Raw genomic sequence first — 21,222 nt, 5'->3', positions numbered from 1 at the left:
AAAATGCAGTATATTTTGCCACAATAAACTTTCTGGGTTCACTTTATAAGCTGGCCTGATTTTCCAATAACTTTTACTGCAAAAAAATAGTTTCAGATTTTGCAGAATATTATTACATCTGTGGCAGAAACAAAAAAATATTTGGTAATTAAAAGAGTAGCACCGATGTTTAAATTGACCTGCTTGTGAGAGTATATTGCACATTTCTAAACTCTTTTTTTTCCCCTTTTTTTATGCAGGGCTATTTTCTTCTGTTTGAGTCTATGTTAGATTCTGTCCTTTATGCAAAGAACAAATACTTGGCAAAAGGAGGCTCGGGTGAGTATAAAATTCTGGTTTTAATAATCTAATTTTAGTCTAGCAGAACCAGATGAACCTTTGGATTTCAAATAAACTATGCATGGCTGAGGAAGTTCCCGATGGGGATGAAAGATGTTTCCATTACAAGAAGCTTTAAGACATTTGTTTACTATATTATTCAAAGTAGAATATTATATAAGATATGGGGGACTCCAAGGTAATGGTATTCTCAAGAATGCTTTTATTAAAAGGTCCTTTTAATATCTAAAGACTAGGTTTTGGAAGCTTTTTGATATTCAAACTCAAATATAACAAACTCCTTTTTATTTTTAATCCTCATGTCATTTAGTTCCCTTTTTTCCCAATGGCGTGTTTCATTCTAAGTTGGAAATTATTCATGACTTCACTAAATCTGTAAACCTGACTTCTCTGTGATTTTCTGAGAACATTTCAAGTAATGACTGGTTTCTAATAAGTTTTAAAAGTGCCACATAACCAATCCACATATAAAGGGATCCTAATAAATTTGGAAGGCTTTCTTTTCATGTCTCTGGAAAACTTTTAATCATATTAACTCTGCATACTCAGAGTGAGATTCTGTTTTTACAGACTGTCTGCTGTGAGCAATTATATACATACAAAATAATTGTCTTTCAGGACAGGGATTATGTTTGTTTAGCTTTAACTCTTAAATGAGCTCCACAGCTTCTAGGATGTAGGTGGAGCATCATCCCTGTTTATTGAATTGAATCATTTAAAGAATCATTAAAACTGAATTGAATGGCATGTTCCTCCTTCACTTATCTCCCTGCATCTTACCTTTCTCAAAGCTTCAGAATCAGTAAATGGTTTCCATGGTCAGAATACAGTTGGTAAAACTGTCACATGAAAGGGGCAGGCATTTCAAACTAGTGATGCAAAGGACTTGACCATAATTATGCTTCCTACCATCCATGTTCTATGAAATTACTTTGGCAGTTTTGGTACAGTTAAAAATCAGGCCGGCCGGGTGTGGTGGCTCACGCCTGTAATCCCAGCACTCTGAGAGGCCAAGGCAGGCAGATCACCTGAGGTCAGGAGTTCAAGACCAGCCTGACCAATATGTGGTGAAACCCCGTCTCTACTAAAAAAAAAAAAAAAAAAAAAAAAAATCAAAAATTAGCTGGGCATGGTGGTGGGTGCCTGTAGTCCCGACAGGAGAATTGCTTGAACCCGGGAGGCAGAGGTTGCAGTGAGAGGAGATCCTGCCACTGCACTCCAGCCTGGGTGACAGAGCGAGACTCCATCTTAAAAAAAAAAAAAGAAAGAAAATCGGTAAGGCCAAAACATAAATACAGAGAAAATTCTCCAGAACAAGAGAGTTCTTTTTATAATAGCATTTAAATGGATTGCATTTCTTTTTCAAAATGTGCCCATTTTATCACTTTATTTTCTGCAACCATTTCAAGATATGTCCCCAATTTCTGTCATGAATCTGGCTAGAATTTTTAGATATATTTTACCCTGCAACAATTGGCTGCAACTTTCTATGACTGCAGTGGCTTTGTTTTTTTAATGACTACTACAGGTTGAATATCCCTTATCTAAAATGGTTGGGACCTGCAGTGTTTCAGATTTTGTGTTTTGGGGGGTTTCCGAGTACAATCTTTGCATTATACTTACTGGTTGAGCATGCTTATCTGAAAATCGGACATCTGAAATGTTCCAGTGAGCATTTCCTTTGGGTTCATGTCAGTGCTTAAAAAGTTTTAGAACGTGGAGCATTTCAGATTTTCAGATTAGGGATACATAAACTGCAACATTTAATGACTTAAAAACAACATTATACATCATTTGTTGACCATCTACTGGCTGCCAAACAATATACTCTACCTTCATTTATGTTACTAGACATAATCCTCACAATAGTCCTTTGAGATTTTAGAAACAGTCTCCTAAAAGTGTCCTGAATGACACATATTAAATGGGCAAACCATCACTTTTTTTTAAACTCATATCTGCCAGCCTCCAATATTCATGTTCCTTTTACTAAGCCTTGTTTTCCTACTAAAATGTATTTTTTAAACGTGTTTATTGCCTTGACGTTCTAGGGAAGATCCAAGTAACTGTTTCCAGACCTGCCTGACTTGATCTTATTGAGGAACTGACAGCAACTTAATACATTTAAATTGAATTCTCACTGAAATTCATTAAGAACTTACAGCAATGTGAACAATGGCAGAGCTATTTCTTATCATCAGAGGGATAAAGTGGAGGCTCATATATCTAGCTCTTTCTATACTTTTATATAGCTAATATTAGTATTAAGATAATACAGAGGTATATTTAAGAGAGGTCAGCATTTAACTCTTTAAGCAGTGCTGTTGAATGTTATTTGTTAACAGAATCAAGAGAAAGAAAGAAAATTCAGAAAAGAGTAACACAAAACAGTTTAGTCTGTTTGTGTTTTTGAGTATGTCTTGATGCATATCACCGGTCATTTAGATGCTCATTGTTTTATCACAAAGCAAAGTTTTCCTTTCTGTTTTTCTGAAGGAAAGATTTACCAAGTAATTAGTAGTAAAAAGATTATAGAAAGAATGAATGCAGTATGAGAGAGGGAGAATATTGAAGGCCCATACTAACGTGATGGGACCACAATTTATTTTTACATGAGTTTAAGTTCAATTTATGTCTCACCATACATATTATAGTGAGCAGTAAAGGCTTTATGAAGCACAGGCAATAACTTGGATGTTCATCTACCCCATTATCAATCAAGCAATTCCACTGTATTTTAGAGTTATGTATTTACTACCCTTACTTCTAAGAAAACTAATTTTGTAAAGTTCATGAAAGCAGGTTTACTAGCAATGATTTCTACTATTTCTAGCTAATTTTTACTAAGCACTAATTGTGTATCAGGAATTGTAATGTTTTACATGCAGCCAACAAGAGATGAGAAGGAAAAATAGGAAAATATTGGTTATGACCAATGGGTGTTTTTACAACTACGATTAAGACTAAAATAAATGTATATTTTAGGATGACAACATAGAATATAAATGTTTTATATGCTAACAGCGTCAAATACTCCTTCTCACAAAAATTGGAAAGGGAATGCAGACAGCAGGTAGAAGTGTTCACATTTTAATTGCTTTATTTTTAATAATAGAAACTTAAAGAATATTATTTAAAGCTGACAGATCAAGTAGTAGAATTATTAAGAACATTTAGCACTACAAAGCTAACATTAAATTGAGTGATGAGGCTGGTGGTGGTAGATCCCGTTTATGTCTCTTGACTATGGTGGTGATTGCATAACTGTGTGACTTTATCAAAGCACATGCAAATATATACCAAAAAGAGTGAGTTTTGTTGCATATAAATTATACTTCAGAAAAGAGACTTTTAAAAACAGCTGAAGTAGCAATTTCCACCTTCTTCAGGTCAAATGAATTATGAGAAAATTTGATTCCTAATTTTTCTGAAAAATAGAAGGGCGCAGGATGGGGGGTAGCAGAAGGAATACTGCTACCAAATATTAAAACACATTATAAAGCCTTAATAATTAAAACAATATATTATTGGTTCTTGAATGGAGAGATGCGTTGAAGAGAGTGGTATAGGCCTAACTATACATGGCATCTCATATAATTGAAGAAATGATATACTGTAGCAAATTCTATTGAGACAATTGTGTAAAAAAGTAAAATTTAATCCACACAATAAATTGTACACTGTGAATTTCAAATAATCAAAGATTAAATGCAAGAGAAGTCAAATGCTAAAAATACTAGAAGGAAACATAGGTTTCTAAACTTGGGGGAAGGGAGTCTTTCTAAATAAGAACTTTAATTCAGAAACCCTGAAAGAAACATTGATAAATCTAATTGCATCTATATAAATTTCTAAATGGCAGAATATGATATAAGCAAAGTCACAAGAGAAACTACATACTGAAAATAATTTTTCAATTTCTGTCACAACAGAAAGCTAATCTCTCCCACATATAGGCAGATTATATAAATAAATAGACCACAAACCCAGTAGAAAATTGGACAAATAACTGAACGGTGGCTTACAAAGAAGGAAATACAGATGACTCTTAAACGTGTGCTCAGTCTCTGTCATATTAAGAAAAATGTCTTAAGAAATCTTTGCTTTACTCAAGGTCACACAGAATTTTCTTGTGTTTCTTGGAGTTTCAGTTTTCACATTTATGTCTATGATTTATTTCAAATTTATTTTTGTGTATAGTGTAAGGTAAGGTTAGATATTAATATTTTCTAGCACCCTTAATTGAAATGCTATTCTTTCCCATGAATTGCTTGGCATATCTTGAAAATTAATTGGCCATATTCATGTGAGTCTATTTTTGTGTTCTTTTCATTTGATCTTTAAGGCTGTCCTTTCACCAGTAACATACTGTCTTAATTACTGTAACTTTATACCGAGTCTTGGTCAGGTAAGGAAAATCTCCCCATTTTGATCTTTTTAAAAATTGCTTTGATAATTTGGTCATGTGGCAGGGGGCAGTTTAAAATAAATGTTATAATCTGGCTATTTCTGCTTAAAAAAAAAGACTGCTAGAATTATGAAGGGATTGGATTGAATGAATTTATGAATTTGGGAATGATCAGCATTTTAATATTGAGTTTTCCAGTTCATGAGCATAATGTATCTTTTCATTTTTAAGTTGTCCTTTTTATTTTTATTTTTTTAATGGAGTACGTCCCTGTCACCCAGGCTGGAGTGCAGTGGCACGATCTTGGCTCACTGCAACCTTTGCCTTCTGGGTGCAAGCAATTCTCCTGCCTCAGCCTCTTGAGTAGCTGGAATTAGAGGCGCCCTGCCACCACGTCCAGCTAATTGTTTGTATTTTTAGTAGAAATGGGGTTTCAGCATGGTGGCCAGGCTGGTCTTGATCTCTTGACCTTGCTTGCTTGCTTTCCTTTTTAGTGTTTTTGTTTTGTTTTTGCCCTGTCATCTCATTCCTTTGCTCAGAGCAAAATAAGCTTAAATGTTACCATTTTCCTTACTTTGTCCTGAAATTTTATTTATCTCCACTCTTTCCAACCCCCTTTCTCCTTCCTTCTCTTCCAGCAAGTACCGTTTACCTTAGGAACCTGGGGTTCCTCTTTCCTTTTCTTCCATTTGAAAAGCATTAAAATGTGGCATCATGCATAATGGAAAGCATATGGATTTCACAATTAGACCTTAAGTTGAATCTCCGCTATATCAGCTGACTAGTTATCTGGTTAGCTGAAGAAGACCAGGTATTTGGGCAAGTTACTTTCTGCCCAAGTTACTCTCTGAATTTAAGTTTTTTTAATTTATAAAATGAAGATTATAATCCAACTTTGTAAAATTATTCAAAAGTCTAAATGAGATGCTTGACACAAAGTAGTTGCTCAATAAATGTTAATTCCCAGTCTGAGTTACAACTGGTGAACATGAGATTAGCATTAGGTGTATACTTTATAAAAGTTATGAAATGAATTTAAGCATTGTGGTATTAACACTTACCTTTTATACAGCACTTCACATTTTCTACACTTTTACATAGATTATCTCAATATAATCAGCCACTGGCATTGGTTCATAGTGCTTAAAGGATTCCTTTAGTATTTTCATAACTGTCTACTTCCTCATCTTCAGATCTGCGTTTTTCACATTTATTAGTTTGTTCAGTAATAGAGTAGTAGTGTCATTTTTTATTTTTCAGCATATAATTTTTCAAAGCATATTACAGCTATATGTTAGCCTTAGCTAAACGTTAGTGGGTCTAGTCATTATTTATAAATGAATAATGGGGAAATTAGTCCAATTTCCAAAGAAATACTACTTTTTAAAGATACCTTTATTATATGAACTAGAAACTAATTTTTAAAGCTCATTTAATTCCCATTTGGTGACTTTCTAGTACATTTTCTTTTATGCATATCAAGCATTTTTGCTACCATTGTTATTTCACTAAAATCTTCATATCGTTCATATATATTGTGAAAAAAGTGGTTTATTTTGACTTATTTACTATCTCCTTTGTTTTAAATCTTTTTACTCTGTGGTTATTTATACAAACAGTGATACAAAATTCCTAGTGTTTACTAGAAATTGTTTCTTTATGCATCTCTGTCTTATCCTTTAGTGTCCAAAAGTTTATGAGGCATTTCTAAGGGATAAAGGATTTCCCATCTTTATCTATTCACCATGTGAGCCGTTCTAGTGAGAAATGAATTCTGGGCAGTGAATCGAGAAGGACACAGATGTCAAAGCCATTAATTTATAAATGGTCTGTTAAGAGGATGCTTTTGTCCAATCAGCGCTGTGTTAATTTCACCTACAACAAGAAATAATTATTCAATTATAGCTTCTATCTGACAAAAATCAAATGACAAATGTGTCAGAATGCAAAGGTAAAGGGTCAGGATTCTGGTAGGTGGTCCAAGATTTTAGCCAGCTGTGAGGAGGTGGTTATAGAACCAAATTGACCTATAACACTGATTACATATCCTTATGCATATTCATAGATCTTACTAACCGAAAGATTAAAAATAATTTTATTTCCAAATTCTAGCAATATAAAAACTGTGCTTTTCTGTATTTTTGTGAAAGACAAATAATTTGAAAAATACACAACACCCAAAAATAAAATCATGTTCTTCTTTAGTTTCTCTTCTAATTATCAACAATTTCAAAATTGTTTTATTACTTTTAGTAAGTTACAATTTTTTCTTATAAAAAAGTTATCTTTAGTTTTATGGTGTCACTAATATATTACTTAATATAGAGCCAGAGATAAGTAAATTTTTTCAGTAAAAGGCCATGTAGTAAATTTTTTTCAGTTTTATAGGCCATATAGCCCCTGTCCCAACTATTCAACTCTGCCACTGTAGTGCGGTGTGGCCGTAGACAACATGTAAACAAATGAATGTGGTAGTGTTACAGCCAAACTTTATATATTAATACAAAAACTGGCAGCAGGCTGGATTTGACTATGGGCCATAGTCTGCTGACCCTGATAGAGAGACTGATGGCATTTTAAAACTTCAGCAAGATTTTAAAAGATATTCTAAAATAGCAGAACTCTATCAACTATGTTAAGTATCTTGAATGTCTGTGTACTGCACAACTCCAGAGGATATTCAGTTCCCATTAACTATATAGTGTGAATGGCACTCCCTGAAGTAGGACCATATGGTGGCCCTGATAATAACCCCCCTCCATTTCTGCTCAATTATATCAAGGGTATCTGTATCTAGCCTGCTGCCTGTTTTGTAGATAAAGTTTTATTGGAACACAGCCATGCTCATTTGTTTATATATTGTCCATGGCTGCTTTCACACCAATAGCAGAAAGCAGTAGTTTCAACAAAAGTCAGTTTTGTCCACAAAACCTAAACTGGTAACTTCACAAAAAATGTTTGCTGACCACCTGACTATACCCTTATTTATGTTCCTCTTTAATGATGAAACGACAGGGCATAATGTGGGAAAGCTTCTATAATTATTCAGTCCAACAAAGGATGTATCAGGAACTTAGCCACATACCTAAAGCTGCTTCTGAATTCTTATTTTTTTATTCATTGTTTCTCATCCTAAGGATCTGGTTCAGCAAACTAAATACACTTCCTTATAGCTGATCCTCTTACTGAGTTAACATTTTCAATAACAAATCAGTTACTTTGAAGAATTTGTATCAATCAAGAATTTAAACACAATCCAGAGGCTTTACCTGTTTGTGGAGGAAGGACAGAGTTTGCATGGCAATGGACCATGGTCTGGTGCAGCTGGCATACCTCCCTCACATGCCTATCAGGGAAGACTTGAGAAACTTCTTATCAGTGACTCAGTACTAGGTAGTTTTTTCTGAGTATCTCACAAGTTAGATTTGGAAGCAGTTGCGTTGGTGCCAGTAGATCTTATCGTGGGCTTTATTTGGAGAATAATTTAGTGCTGCTATCATTGAATAATAAAATTGCTAAGGCTGTGGAAATAAATGTTTGGAGGAAGGAGAGAGTAATGTTTCTACTGTTTACACCTGAAAGCTGGTTAATACTCATGGGTTTTTTGTTTTGTTTTTTTTTTGTTTTTGCTGCATTTCTTTGGTACATTTATACTTGTTTCAGTTTGCTGATATGGGAACATGTGATTTATATTTTTAATTCATGAGTACCCTAAAAGTTGATACTTGAGATATTGGAAAGACAAAGTTAATTTTGTTATTTCTTTACTTGTTATTAGTGGAGAGTTTCTCCTTCAATCACTCTTTCCTTAACTCATGTAACACTTACCTTCTTGGTTCTCTTTTGTGGCCCCAGCTTCTCGGTCAAGTCCCTTGAATTCTAGTATTCATTATCTATTCTCCCTAGGTCTCATGAACTCCTGTTACTTATCTTTCATTTATATGCCTATGGTCTCCAAATTTATGTCTTCAACTTAGATATCCTTTTTTGAATTTCAGACCTTTGTATTCAGCTACATTTCAGACATTTTTATTTGTTTGTCTCTTAAGCACTAAATGCTCCTGTTCCTTTTGAATCTGCCCATATTTATGTCCTATTATAATGGTTAGTACCACAATCTGTGCTGTTACTAAAGCTAAATACTGTCATCCTTGACCTTTTCCCCCACAGCCTGTCAGCCTCAAAGTCCTCTGAGTTCTACTTCGTAAATATCCCTTGAATACGTCTCATCCTTTCCATTCCCACAGCAATATCCTAGTTCAGATCACCTGGTTTATTTTAACCATCTCTTAATTTGTCTCTGTTTTCATCTTAGACCCTCCCATTATTCTCCACATTGCATTCCAGGTGGTTTGTCTAAAATCAAAATCTAGTCATGTTGCTACCCTATGTAAAATTTTTTACTGGATTATCATTATTCTTAGAATTAAGTCCAATTTACTAATTTGGTTTATTCAGCATGTAGTCTTTGGTCCCTACTTACCTTTCTAGCCTTGTGTCTTATTTCTCTCTCAATTAGATTGTATATGGGCCATCCCATCTATTGTGACCCTTTATGCACACTGCTGCTCACTTTGCCTAGAATACACTCTCCCTCCCCACTCCCAACTTACTGGGCTTCAGTTCTTATCTTATATATTATCCCTTCTCCCCTGCTCCAGCCAAGTCTGAATTAGCTGGTTTTGCCATGAGCTCCCTTAGTACATTGTATGCTCCCGTTCTTAGTATTTATTACCTCACAAATAACTATGCATTTCTTTTTCAAAATAGTCTAAATATAAGTTTATTGAGGATAGTGATATGTGTCCATAGTCTGTAAATTAGACTGGCACATATGTCTGGCACATACTTTATGCTTATAAATATTTTTCTATTAAATAAGAGTAATATGAAGTGGTCTTCTATATAACTATAAAACCCCATTACATGATTTTCTTACATGCTACATATCTTTTTAAATGATTTGTCCTTTTCTGCATGTTTTTAGAGGAATATAGGAATAAGTAAAGATCTAGTACCTTTTAAGTTAGCATACTTTAAGTTTTAATATCAATAAATATGTTTATTTCAGGATTGTTTAATTATATAACCCTATTTTAATTCAAACCCTATCATTGGAATCCCTGTTTTACTTTTATCATCATGATAATGCTTATCTGTTTTTAAAAGAGGCTACAAGATGAAGCATGGTTGTTTTTCCTGATCTATACCTTCATTAATCTCCCATTGCTAGTAATCCTTACTGATGGATTTGATATTTATATTTAGCCTTTAAAAAATTATATTCCATGAGGAAGGGAGATAATGCTTGCTTAATTGTTGGGCATTTTATTTGTTACAGTCTACCCTGACATTTGCACTATCAGCCTAGTAGCAGTGAGTGATGTGAATAAACATGCTGATAGAATTGCTTTTTGGGATGATGTCTATGGCTTCAAGATGTCCTGCATGAAGAAAGCAGTTATTCCAGAGGCTGTTGTGGAAGTTTTAGATCCGAAGACTCTTATTTCAGAACCTTGTGGTATTAAGGTAGGTGTTTTACCAACTTTATTTTTTATAATGGTATTGCTGTTTTTCTTAGTTCAGCATTTGAAAATAATATATTGATTTTATATGTGGGCTTTCCAAACAGTACTTTTCCCATTGTAATCAGTCTAAAACAACTTGAGGTCATAATATTTACCAGTTGACTATATCATCTCTTTAGAATCACTTCTCTATATGTTAAAACTCCTTACACTCAGTTTTACAGTCCTTCAAATCTAACTCTGAACCGGTTGAATAATTTATATTTACTTTGGCTTAATCAAGGTAAAAAGTCCTGCTGTATTATCAATTCTGCTTCATCACCCTCCCCAGCCTTATTTTAGCTTCTCATTTACAGCCAGATTATTCATTTGTGTCATATATTCCACACAGTTTAACTTCTCTCATTCAGATTTCTTCCAGCGTTTTCAGATTAAGTAATTACATATAGTGAATTTGCCCATGAAACGAAAGCCCTACTGTGTTCAGATTTCTCAGTTAATTCCTTTTGTGTTTTGTCATCTTATTTTTTGCCATGTTAGTCTCTGGTTTTATTGTGAATTTTTCTATGTTGAATTTACATGGGTTCACTAATAACTTTGCAGCAAAAAATAATACTGCTTTTCTTAACTCCTTAATTTGTCTGTTTCAACTAGATAATCAAATCTAGAGCAGTATGTTCAGTGTTAGGTTCAGGATATTGTCTTTGTCTCAAGAGGAAAAAAAAAAAAAAAAAAAAAGAGTCTCGCTCTGTCGCCCAGGCTGGAGTGCAGTGGCACAATCTCAGCTCACTGCAATCTCCGCCTCCCGGGTTCAAGCGATTCCCCTGCCTCAGCCTCCTGAGTAGCTGGGACTACAGGCATGCACCACCATGCCTGGCTAATTTTTTGTATTTTAGTAGAGACGGGGTTTCACCATGTTGACCAGGATGGTCTTGATCTCCTGAGCTCATGACCCACCTGCCTCGGCCTCCCAAAGTGCTGTCTTCTCTTTTTAATCATGCTATTACTTTCATATAGCATCAATATGTCTTCTCTGTACAAAGTAGATATTTAGTACATATTTAATTTTCTTAAATGGATAAAGCATTAAAAGTTAGTATAGAGTAATAAACATGAAGTTTCTTAACAAGAGTAGACTGATTAAAAGTGCGTTCAGCTTTTAAGAAAAACAGTCTGCTTGATGGTTATAAGATTGTTCAGTGCTCTGGTACACTGAGAGTAAAGAGTTTATTTGGGCTCTTTGGCTCAGGATAGGAGTGTACACTTATAACCAACTAAGGCTTAAAGTTGAGCAGAAAGAGGAGACTTGGTGGAGGTTGCTGATTTCTCTCTCTAGTGATCTCTGCTTAATGCAAAAACTGCTATGAATAAATAGTTGAGACAAAAATTTAGACCTGAAAACAAGGTGTTAAAAAGTGTACGTACTCCTTTTTTTTTTTTTTTAACATTTATTTAACTAAATAGTTTGTTCTGTATTCTCCAGTCCTCCCACAAACACATTGTACTGTTAAAATGTTTTCTCAAATTGTTTTCAATAGTGTCTCAGATGTGTGGTTACATTAATTGCATTCACTGGGTTATGATCTACTCCTGGCTGGATCTACTCAGCTGATGATGGTCTTTACAGCACACTTCTGGTTAGACTGCTGTAGTTGAAAGGTGATTCCATCCTTTCTCCAAAGTATAATGGAGAAGGATTTGAAAAAGGGCAGAATGGGAAAATAAAGATATTTTGCTATTTTTTCTCTGGATTGAATCTCCATAGTTTTGCTGTTTTGTTTGAATTGTGTGGTTTCTCCTCATATCTAACAAAACCTATCTTCAAATACAATTATAGTCATGAATTTTAAAACAACTTTCTTTTCATTAGCATGTGTTTTCAAGTTGGCAGTTCCTATAAATGTATTGACTGTTATCACACATAATTTATAGCAGTTGTGGTGGGTGTACCCTACACGATAGGCAAAATGATGTTAGGTGAAACACAGGAAAACATTTTTTATTTGAAAGTATTTATTTTAGTGTGTCAGGAAAACTTTAGCAGATTACAGCTATGATTTGATAAATACTATTGTTTACAAGGAGTCTAAGTTAAATGAATTTAAGGAAAAATTAACAAGATTATAGTGCTAGTACTCCTTAAACTTATAAATAATTCCAAAAATTAGCATGTGAGTAAAATTTGCAAAACTTTGGTTTCCAATAATCATTTGTGCATAAAAGAAGTAATGTTTGTCTGGGTTGTTTTGGTTTTTTGTTTTGTTTTGTTGGACTATTTTTACTAAGCTCTTTCTTCACTCCTTTTTAATGGGTAGCATATAGATTGCCATACAACGTCTATCTCAGATTTGGAGTTTTCATCAGATTTTACCCTGAAAATCACAAAGACATCCATGTGCACGGTAAGCTATTTCATTCTGCTTTTACAAATTTCACTAGCAGTGCAGTTGATTGGCAGGCTAATGAGTTTAATTACCAGGTTTGTGACAAATGAAAATGATTATTGCCTCTGACAGTCTACCATTGCCTTTGCTAGGCCATTGAACAGATCTGGTTAATAGGTCAGTAAACTTCAAAAAAGTTTAATTCAGTAGAAAAAGTATTAGGAAACCCTGTTTACATAATGATTTTTCTTTATAGAGTCTTCATTATTTCCTATCACGTGATTAGTCAAGAGCACTCAACTTTATCTTCAAAGACCAAAGTTCATACCCTATTCCTCCCTTTAACTCTTCACATTTAATTTAGATGGAAGATATGTTTATTTGGTAGACTATTTTATATTTTATATTTATGTATGAAAAAATTACTGAACTGCTATTGAGTTACCTTTCAAAAATCTAATAATAATTTAATAGTCTAATAGAAAAAATCCTTTGGAAAAGTTAGGCAGATCTGGGTTCCTATGTGGTTCTACCACTTATTTCATTGTTAAGTTACCTAAGTAATCTGTACTTCAGACTATTCAATTGCTTTAAGAAAAATGGGGATAATTCTGTTTCGATGACTCATTACATGGATTAATGAGATACATGTGAAAACACCTACAATATAGCCAGAAACGTTAGATTATTAAAATATAAAAAATTTTTCATCTCAATTTATAAATGTTTATTTTTTTTAAGATAACATTTACTGCTGTCAGGAGACTCAAATTGTTCATAAAATGTGCTCCTTTACTTATAGTATGAGTTTATGTAGGTGGTATTAACATATTTATATTATTTTAAAAATATATGGTTTTTAAAACTATGTCCTCAGAAGTTAACATTTTTATGGAAAATTGTATTGTCAGAATCTGTAAAATAGATTATAAGTCATGTTAACATTGAGTCTTCTGCCTGATTCTTTTAAATATTTGGTTCAGATTGATATATTATACACAAGACTTCATGTCTTCTTTACAATTGTTTCAGTTCATTTTGATTCAGTGATTATTTTATATCCAAATAAGTTTAACAATGTACTTTGATGTTTGAGGGAATCTTCTTTTAGTTGAAGTTGGTTTTATAATTTTTTAAAGTTTAAATATCTAGATTTAAGTTTAATTTAAATATCCAGATTAAAGTTTAAATATCACAAATAAAGATTTGTGACTTTGGAGTACTCATCATTTATTTAATTGACAAAAAGCAAAATTTGATTCATTTCCCATGCATTTTCTAATTCTGCTTTTTAATAATTGAAATTATTTTTGTCAATTGAAATTAGGCTAAAGGCTAACTCCTAGACTTTCCTCTTTGTTTTGATATTATTAATACATGAGAGTTGAAAAAAGACCATCTCGATTAATGAAAATTGATCAGTCATCTATAAAGGAATTCCTAGAATAAATTGTCATGTCACCAGTATTAAATATATACTTCACATATATTTTCAGTGACTATCACATGAATCAAAATAGAGCAGATGTAAAACTCTAGTGAAGATGTCAAAAGCTTGTGCATATTTGTGAACTCTAGTTAGAAAAGTTTATTGACTTTCATTGAAATGTTCTTTTTTTCTAGTTTATTGGTCAGGGTTCTTGGTTTTAGACAACAGAATTTAAATCAGTTTGTTTAAACTGAGAGATTTATTAGAGGGAATACAATAGTTTCTGACACATTGGGAGAGCTAAAGGAACAGACTATATTTTGAACTTCTAGAAACTTCTAGAACCACACCTTTGAACTGGCCTGCTACAGAGCTGCCTGTTTTAAATAGCCTACCACTGTAGGTTCTATTTACCTTAATTCCCCTAGCCCACTCCGTGTTAGCCACCACTGACAACCCCAGATGAACAAAACCCTTTGCTACCATCCTGGTTCCTGGTCCTCTGTCCTCCCAACCCATGTAGGCCATGTCCTCCTTCCAAATCTTCATTCAGCATATCTGCTTGGTGAATCTAGGTGATGTGGGGCCTTAGCTGTCAGTAAGTTTTGGAAAGCAGTTTTAGCTAGTTTTATACTACAGATCTGGAGTTTCATAACACATATATGGAATTGTTTTCTATTTCTTAGTATTTAGGATAGAGTACAAGAAGGTTTGTATTAAATGAAACTGTATCCTTCAGTCATCGTAGTTTTGTTCTGTATACTTAAAAGAGTAAAAAAGAAAACAAGAAAAAAACTGGTAAAGTTATTTAATTCAAAGATTGTAATTGAACTTTTAATATTGAAGAATCTAAGTATCAAATAGTTACTTGCTGCATTTGTCCCTGTACAAAGTTCCATAAGAAAAATGAATTATAAGTAAACTGTTACATTATATCTATAAAGTACCTTTTATTTAGATTTGCATTTTTAGTCTCAACTTGTCTGAATGGTGTTTATGAAAAAGTTTGTTTGGAAATTAGGTGAGCCTGAGGTTTGCAAAGAAGGTGGCAGGAGGTTGGAGTGGAGTTATAGGCGTCTAGTGACTGCTGAATAACCTAGTTCCATAACTCACCTCAGGAAGAATGTATTGTTACAAACCATTTATTGGATGCATGCCAGGTACTGAAGATAAAATATTTTAGTAGTTAGCATTGAATGTTAAGTCTTCTGACATTATCCTTTCAAATTTAGTTAATATTATCAGAGGAAGGTAACTTACATCAACAGTCGTTGAACACTTGAATGTCAGGTAATGTGCTAATCACTTTAAAAGCATTATTTAGTTCTCATAATAACCATTTGAGATGAGTACTCATATTATTCCCATCTTACTGGTGAAGGAAAAAAATTACTGTGTTTTACTTGTGAAATAAAATCTCCTTACTCTTTCCTGACCCAAAAAACTGTCGTGGGATTGTAGAAACTATTAAAAGAACATAGAGAAACCTATGAATAAGATCTTACAGGGGTAGAAGAAAACAGGCTTCGTGTTGCATTTGAAACAGATTTAACAATGTTTATTTTTGGCAAATAGTCCAGCAGTTGGAATGAAGTGGGAAAGAGAATATGTATAATCAGAATTCACTCTTCTTAGAGACAGGCCTCACAGATTCATGTGATGAAATCAGTACCATAGTTCATCCTCTTTGCAGCAGATAGGAAGTAGATCTTTGAAGTTTTTCTTTATCCTCTCAGAGTAAGCTTATACTTGTTTGGTTAAGCATCTGCATTTCTTGGAAACCTCCTTCCCAGCATGCTTACTCTAACGTGAGCTTGACATACGTAAGACGTTGTGGCCTAATGCTTTTATTAGGTGTTCATTATTTGTGAATCTTAACTATCCACCCATATTTACTTCGATTCTCTTGCTCTTTGAGGTGGTGTCAACTCCTTATCCTCCCTCCTACGGACCTATCCATCTCGAGCTACTTATGCAAGCATGGCCTCTTTGAATGGATTAGTCGCCCAGCTTATGTGGGAATAATCCATAACAAAAGTATTAAAAAGGATGAGTGCCTAAGTGGAACTTTGTTTCCCCTTTATAGTTAGAAGAATTAGTGAAGATATTGAAAGTTTTTGAAAAAGCCTAGTAAAGGAATAAAGTAACTTTGGGGAATAAGAGGAAGAGATTGGGCTTTTTTAGATAGAGGGAAGAAGAAAGTATCTGAATTTGTACTGCTAAGTACAAACCTTCAGATATATTAAATGCTGTTCTTCTTGTGTTGAAACTTGAATGCTTAGCTACTAATTAAGGTGGAGAATTTCTCTATTATAGTTAGCCCAGTTTAAATAGATGTATGATATATGATGTGGTTTTTTTTTTTGTTTTTTTTTTGTTTGTTTTGAGACAGGATCTCACTCTATATTGCCTAGGCTGGAGTGCAGTGGCATGATCTCAGCCCACTGCAACCTCTTCCTTCCTGGTTCAAGCGATACTCTTGGCTCAGCCTCCCTAGTAGCTGGGACTGCAGATGTGCGCCACCACAGCCGGCTAATTTTTGTATTTTTAGTAGAGACAGGGTTTCACTGTGTTGGCTGTGCTGGTCTCGAACTCATGTCCTCAGATGATTTGCCTGCCTCAGCCTCTCAAAGTGCTGGGATTACAGGCGTAATCCCTGAACCACTCTGTGCCTGGTCATAACCATTTATTTCTTAATGAGATTCTAAATTTGTGGGCTAATTTAAAAGTTAGAGGAAATTGGATTTTACAAAGTTACAAGATGCTAAGAACACCCCTTTTGTATTTTAATAAGATGTATGCTATAGACTGATAATGCTTTTAGATAGCTTCTTGAAGATTATTAGAACCTTTCATGAATAACATTTTCTTCTGCAGTCTTCTCCACCACCAAATACACATATCCCCATATGCCACAGATGAAGTTTCATGGCATTTTAATGTTTTACATTAACAGACTTTATATTTTAGGAACTTAACATGTGATATTTAAATGTCTTGAATCTTGAATCATCTATAATGATTGAAGGATAATTTTTCAATGAATACTGGTACCACATACCAGTTTTCTGAGCATTTCTTAGTTTATTCTAGGATATTTTTGACAGTTTAGATAAAATTGTCATTGCTTTTACAATCGAGATGAAGTTTAGCTGGCTCCTGACATTTCATCTATCTTATCAGCCTGCTTAACCTAGCCAAAAATGAACAATAAAGTCAATTTTTTTGTGAAAAGTTTATAGGTGTTCAAAAGCAAAAGCAGTAAGACTATAAAATTTAGAACTCATGTTTTATCTTGTGAGTTCTCGTTTATTTGTAATGTCATTTGTGTAATATTCTCTTACTCTGTATGCCAAGTGGCATTTATATTTGCATCTGTGTGTCTGTAAGCTACTTAAAGGTATAGAAAGGTATGTTCGTTCATAATTCTAAGTATACATTAAATGATTTTGAACAATGCTTATTATAGAACAAATGAGTTGTTTACCTTAAAGATGAAAATAGTTAAGATGGATTTATCAGACAGATTACATGCTCACACAAATAATACAGGTTGAGTATCCCTTATACAAAATGCTTGGGCCCGGAAGTGTTTTGGATTTTGGAATATTTCCATTTATGCATTCCTAATGCAAAAATCTGAAATCCAAAAGCATTTCCTTTGAGTGTCATGTCATCACCCAAAATTTTAGATTTTGGAGCATTTCAGGTTTTCAGATTATAGATATTCGACCTGTAAAGGTTTTTATTTGATATATCATCTGTTAATAGTTTTTATATCTTAATTTCAGCATTTTTTTCTTTTATTCTACTTTTCTATTAGCATGTACCAGAATGACTGGTATAGGAATTTTCAATTTTCGCAAATATTCCTTAACATGTTTTTCCTAGGAATTTTTCTTTTACTACAGTTGTTAAACATCTGAATTAAAAAAGAAGCAGACTTTTTTAATACAGTCGTGCATCACTTAATGAGGGAGATATATGTGAAGAAATGTATTGTTACGTAGTCTTGTCATTGTGCAAATATTATAGAATATACTTAGAAAAACCTAGATTATATAGCCTACTATACACCTAGGCTATATACTATAGCTTATTGCTCTCAGGTTACAAACCTGTACAACATGTTACTGTATTTACAACTATAGGCAATTATAACACAATGGTATTTATGTATCTAAGCATAGAAAAGGTACAGTAAAAATACGGTATTACAATTTTTTTCTTCAACTTTTCAGTTCTGGGGTTCATGTGCAGGATGTGCAGGTTTGTTCCATAGGTAAATGTGTGCCATAGTGGTTTGCTGTACAGATCATCCCCTCACCCAGGTATTATGCCCAGTGTCTATTAGCTGTTCTTCCCTCAACCTCCTCCCTCTAACAGGCCCCAGTATGTGTTGTTGCCTCCCCAGGTATCCATGTGTTCACATTATTCAGCTCCCACTTATAAGTGAGAACATGTAGTGTTTGATTTTCTGTTCCTGCATTCGTTTGCTGAGGATAACAGCTCCCAAATCCATCCACAGCCCTGCAAAGGACATGATCTCATTCCTTTTTAGGGCTGCATAGTATTCCATGGTGTATATGTATATGCACCACATTTTCTTTATCCAGTCTACCATTAATGGGCATTTAGGTTGATTCCATGTCTTTGCCATTGTGAATAGTGCTGCAGTGAACATACATGTGCATGTATCTTTATAATAGAATTATTTATATTCCACTGGATATGTACCCAGTAATGGGGTTGCTGGGTCAAATGGTAGTTCTGCCTCTAGGTCTTTGAGGAATTGCCACTGTCTTCCGCAATGGTTAAACTAATTTACATTTCCACCAACCGTGTAAAAGCGTTCCTCCTTCTCTACAACCTCGCCAGCATCTGTTTTACTTTTTAATAATCACCATTCTGACTGGTATAAGATGGTATTTCCCTGTGGTTTTGATTTCCGTTTCTCTAATGATCAGTAATGTTGAGCTTTTTTTCCATGTTTCTTGGCCACATGTGAAGAAGTGTTTGTTCTTGTCGTTTGCCCACTTTTTAATGTTTTTTCTTGTAAATTTACATTAGTTCCCAGTAGATTTTGAATATTAGACCTTTGTCAGATGGATAGATTGCAAAAATCTCCCATTCTGTAGGTTGTCTGTTCATTCTGATGATAGTTTCTTTTGCTGTGCAGAAGCTCTTTAGTTTAATTAGACCCCATTTGTCAATTTTTGCTTTTGTTGCAATTGCTTTTGGCATTTTTGTCATGACATCTTTGCCCATGCCTATGTCCTTAATAGTATTACCTAGATTTTCTTCGGGGGTTTTTATAGTTTTGGGTTTTACATTTAAGTCTTTAATCCATTTTGAGTTAATTTTTGTGTATGGTGTCAGGAAGGGGTCCAGTTTTAATTTTCTGCACATGGCTAGCCAGTTCTCCCAACACCACTTATTAGAGACTCCTTTCCCCTTTGCTTTTGTCAGGTTTTTTGAAGATCAGGTGATTGAAGGTGTGAAGTCTTATTTCTGAGCTCTCCATTCTGTTCCATTGGTCTATGTGTCTGTCCTTGTACCAGTACCATGCTGTTTTGGTTGCTATAGCCATGTACTGTAGTTTGCAGTTGGGTAGCATGATGCCTCCAGCTTTGTTCTTTTTGCTTAGGATTATCTTCACTATTCAGTCTCTTTTTTGGTTCCACATGAATTTTAAAATAGTGTTTCTAATTCTGTGAAGGATGTCCAATGGTAGTTTAATGGGAATAGCATTGAATTTATACATTACTTTGGGAAGTATGGCCATTTTCACAATATTGATTCTTTCTATCCCTTAGCATGGAATGTTTTTCAATTTGTTTGTGTCCTTTCTGTTTTCTTTGAGCAGTGGTTTGCAGTTCTCCTTGAAGAGGTCCTTCACTTCCCTTGTTAGCAGTATTCCTAGGTATGTTTTTGTAGCAATTGTGAATGGGAGCTCATTCATGATTTGGCTCTCAGCTTGCCTGTTGTTGGTATATGAGAATGCTAGTGATTTTTTGCTCATTGATTTTGTATCCTGAGACTTTGCTGAAGTTGCTTATCAGCTTAAGAAGCTTTTGGGCTGAGATGATGGAGTTTTCTAGATACAGGATCATGTCATCTGCAAACAAAGATAATTTCAATTCCTCTCTTCCTATTTAAATATGCTTTATTTCTTTCTCTTGCCTGATTGCCCTGGCCAGGACTTCCAATACTATGTTGAATAGGAGTGGTGAGAGAGGGCATCCTTGTCTTGTGCCTGTTTTCAAGGGGAATGCTTCCACCTGTTGCCCATTCAGTGTGATATTGGCTGTGGGTTTGTCATAAATAGCCTTATGATTTTGAGATGTGTTCCACCAATACCTAGTTTATTTAGAGTGTTTAACATGAAGGGATGTTGAATTTTACTGAAGGCCTTTTCTGCATCTATTGAGATAATTGTGTGATTTTTGTCATTGGTTCTGTTTTTGTGATGAATCACATTTATTGATTCCATATGTTCAACCTCCCAAGGATGAAGCCAACTTGTTTGCTGTGGATAAGCTTTTTAATGTGCTGCTGAATTCAGTTTGCCAATATTTTTTGAGGATTTTTGCATTGATGTTCGTCAAGGATATTGGCCTGAAGTTATCTTTTTTTGTTTTGTCTCTGCCAGGTTTTGGTATCAGGATGATGCTGGCCTCATAGAACGAGTTAGGGAGGAGTTCCTCCTTTTCAATTTTCAATTGTTTTGAATGGTTTCTGTGGAAGTGGTACCAGCTCCTCTTTGTACCTCTGGTAGAATTAAGCTGTGAATCTATCTGGTCCTGGGCTTTTTTTGGAGGGTGGGGGGCGGGGAGGTGTTGATAGGCTATTTATCACTGCCTCAATTTCAGAGCTCATTATTGGTCTGTTCAGGGATTCAATTTCTTCCTGGCTCAGTCTTGGGAGGGTGTATATGTCCAGGAATTTATCCATTTCTTCTAGATTTTCTAGTTTATGTACAGGTTTTTATAGTATTCTTAGATGGTTATTTGTATTTCTGTGGCAACCACAGTAATATTCCTTTACCATTCCTGATTGTATTTATTTGATTCTTCTATTCTTTATTATCTAGCTAGCAGTCTATCTATTGTATTAATTTAAAAAAAAAAAACA

General features: G+C 34.2%; 1 protein-coding gene across 6 annotated transcripts in view; it reads left to right on the top strand.

Moving 5' to 3' along the window:
• LOC100435555 (protein arginine N-methyltransferase 3) overlaps positions 1-21,222 on the top strand; it is a 127,634-nt gene that overhangs the window by 71,357 nt on the left and 35,055 nt on the right. For all 6 annotated transcript variants that reach the window (XM_054524578.2, XM_054524583.2, XM_054524584.2 and 3 more), the window contains 3 exons: positions 240-318; positions 10,089-10,276; positions 12,591-12,677. In XM_054524578.2, the coding sequence (XP_054380553.1) occupies positions 240-318; positions 10,089-10,276; positions 12,591-12,677 (354 nt within the window). The remainder of the gene's footprint in view (positions 1-239; positions 319-10,088; positions 10,277-12,590; positions 12,678-21,222) is intronic.

Source organism: Pongo abelii, chromosome 9 (assembly GCF_028885655.2).
Source record: "Pongo abelii isolate AG06213 chromosome 9, NHGRI_mPonAbe1-v2.0_pri, whole genome shotgun sequence".
NCBI classification, from domain to species: Eukaryota; Metazoa; Chordata; class Mammalia; order Primates; family Hominidae; genus Pongo; species Pongo abelii.
Note: the sequence above shows the minus strand (reverse complement) of the source record. Positions and strands in the feature narration are given on the sequence as shown.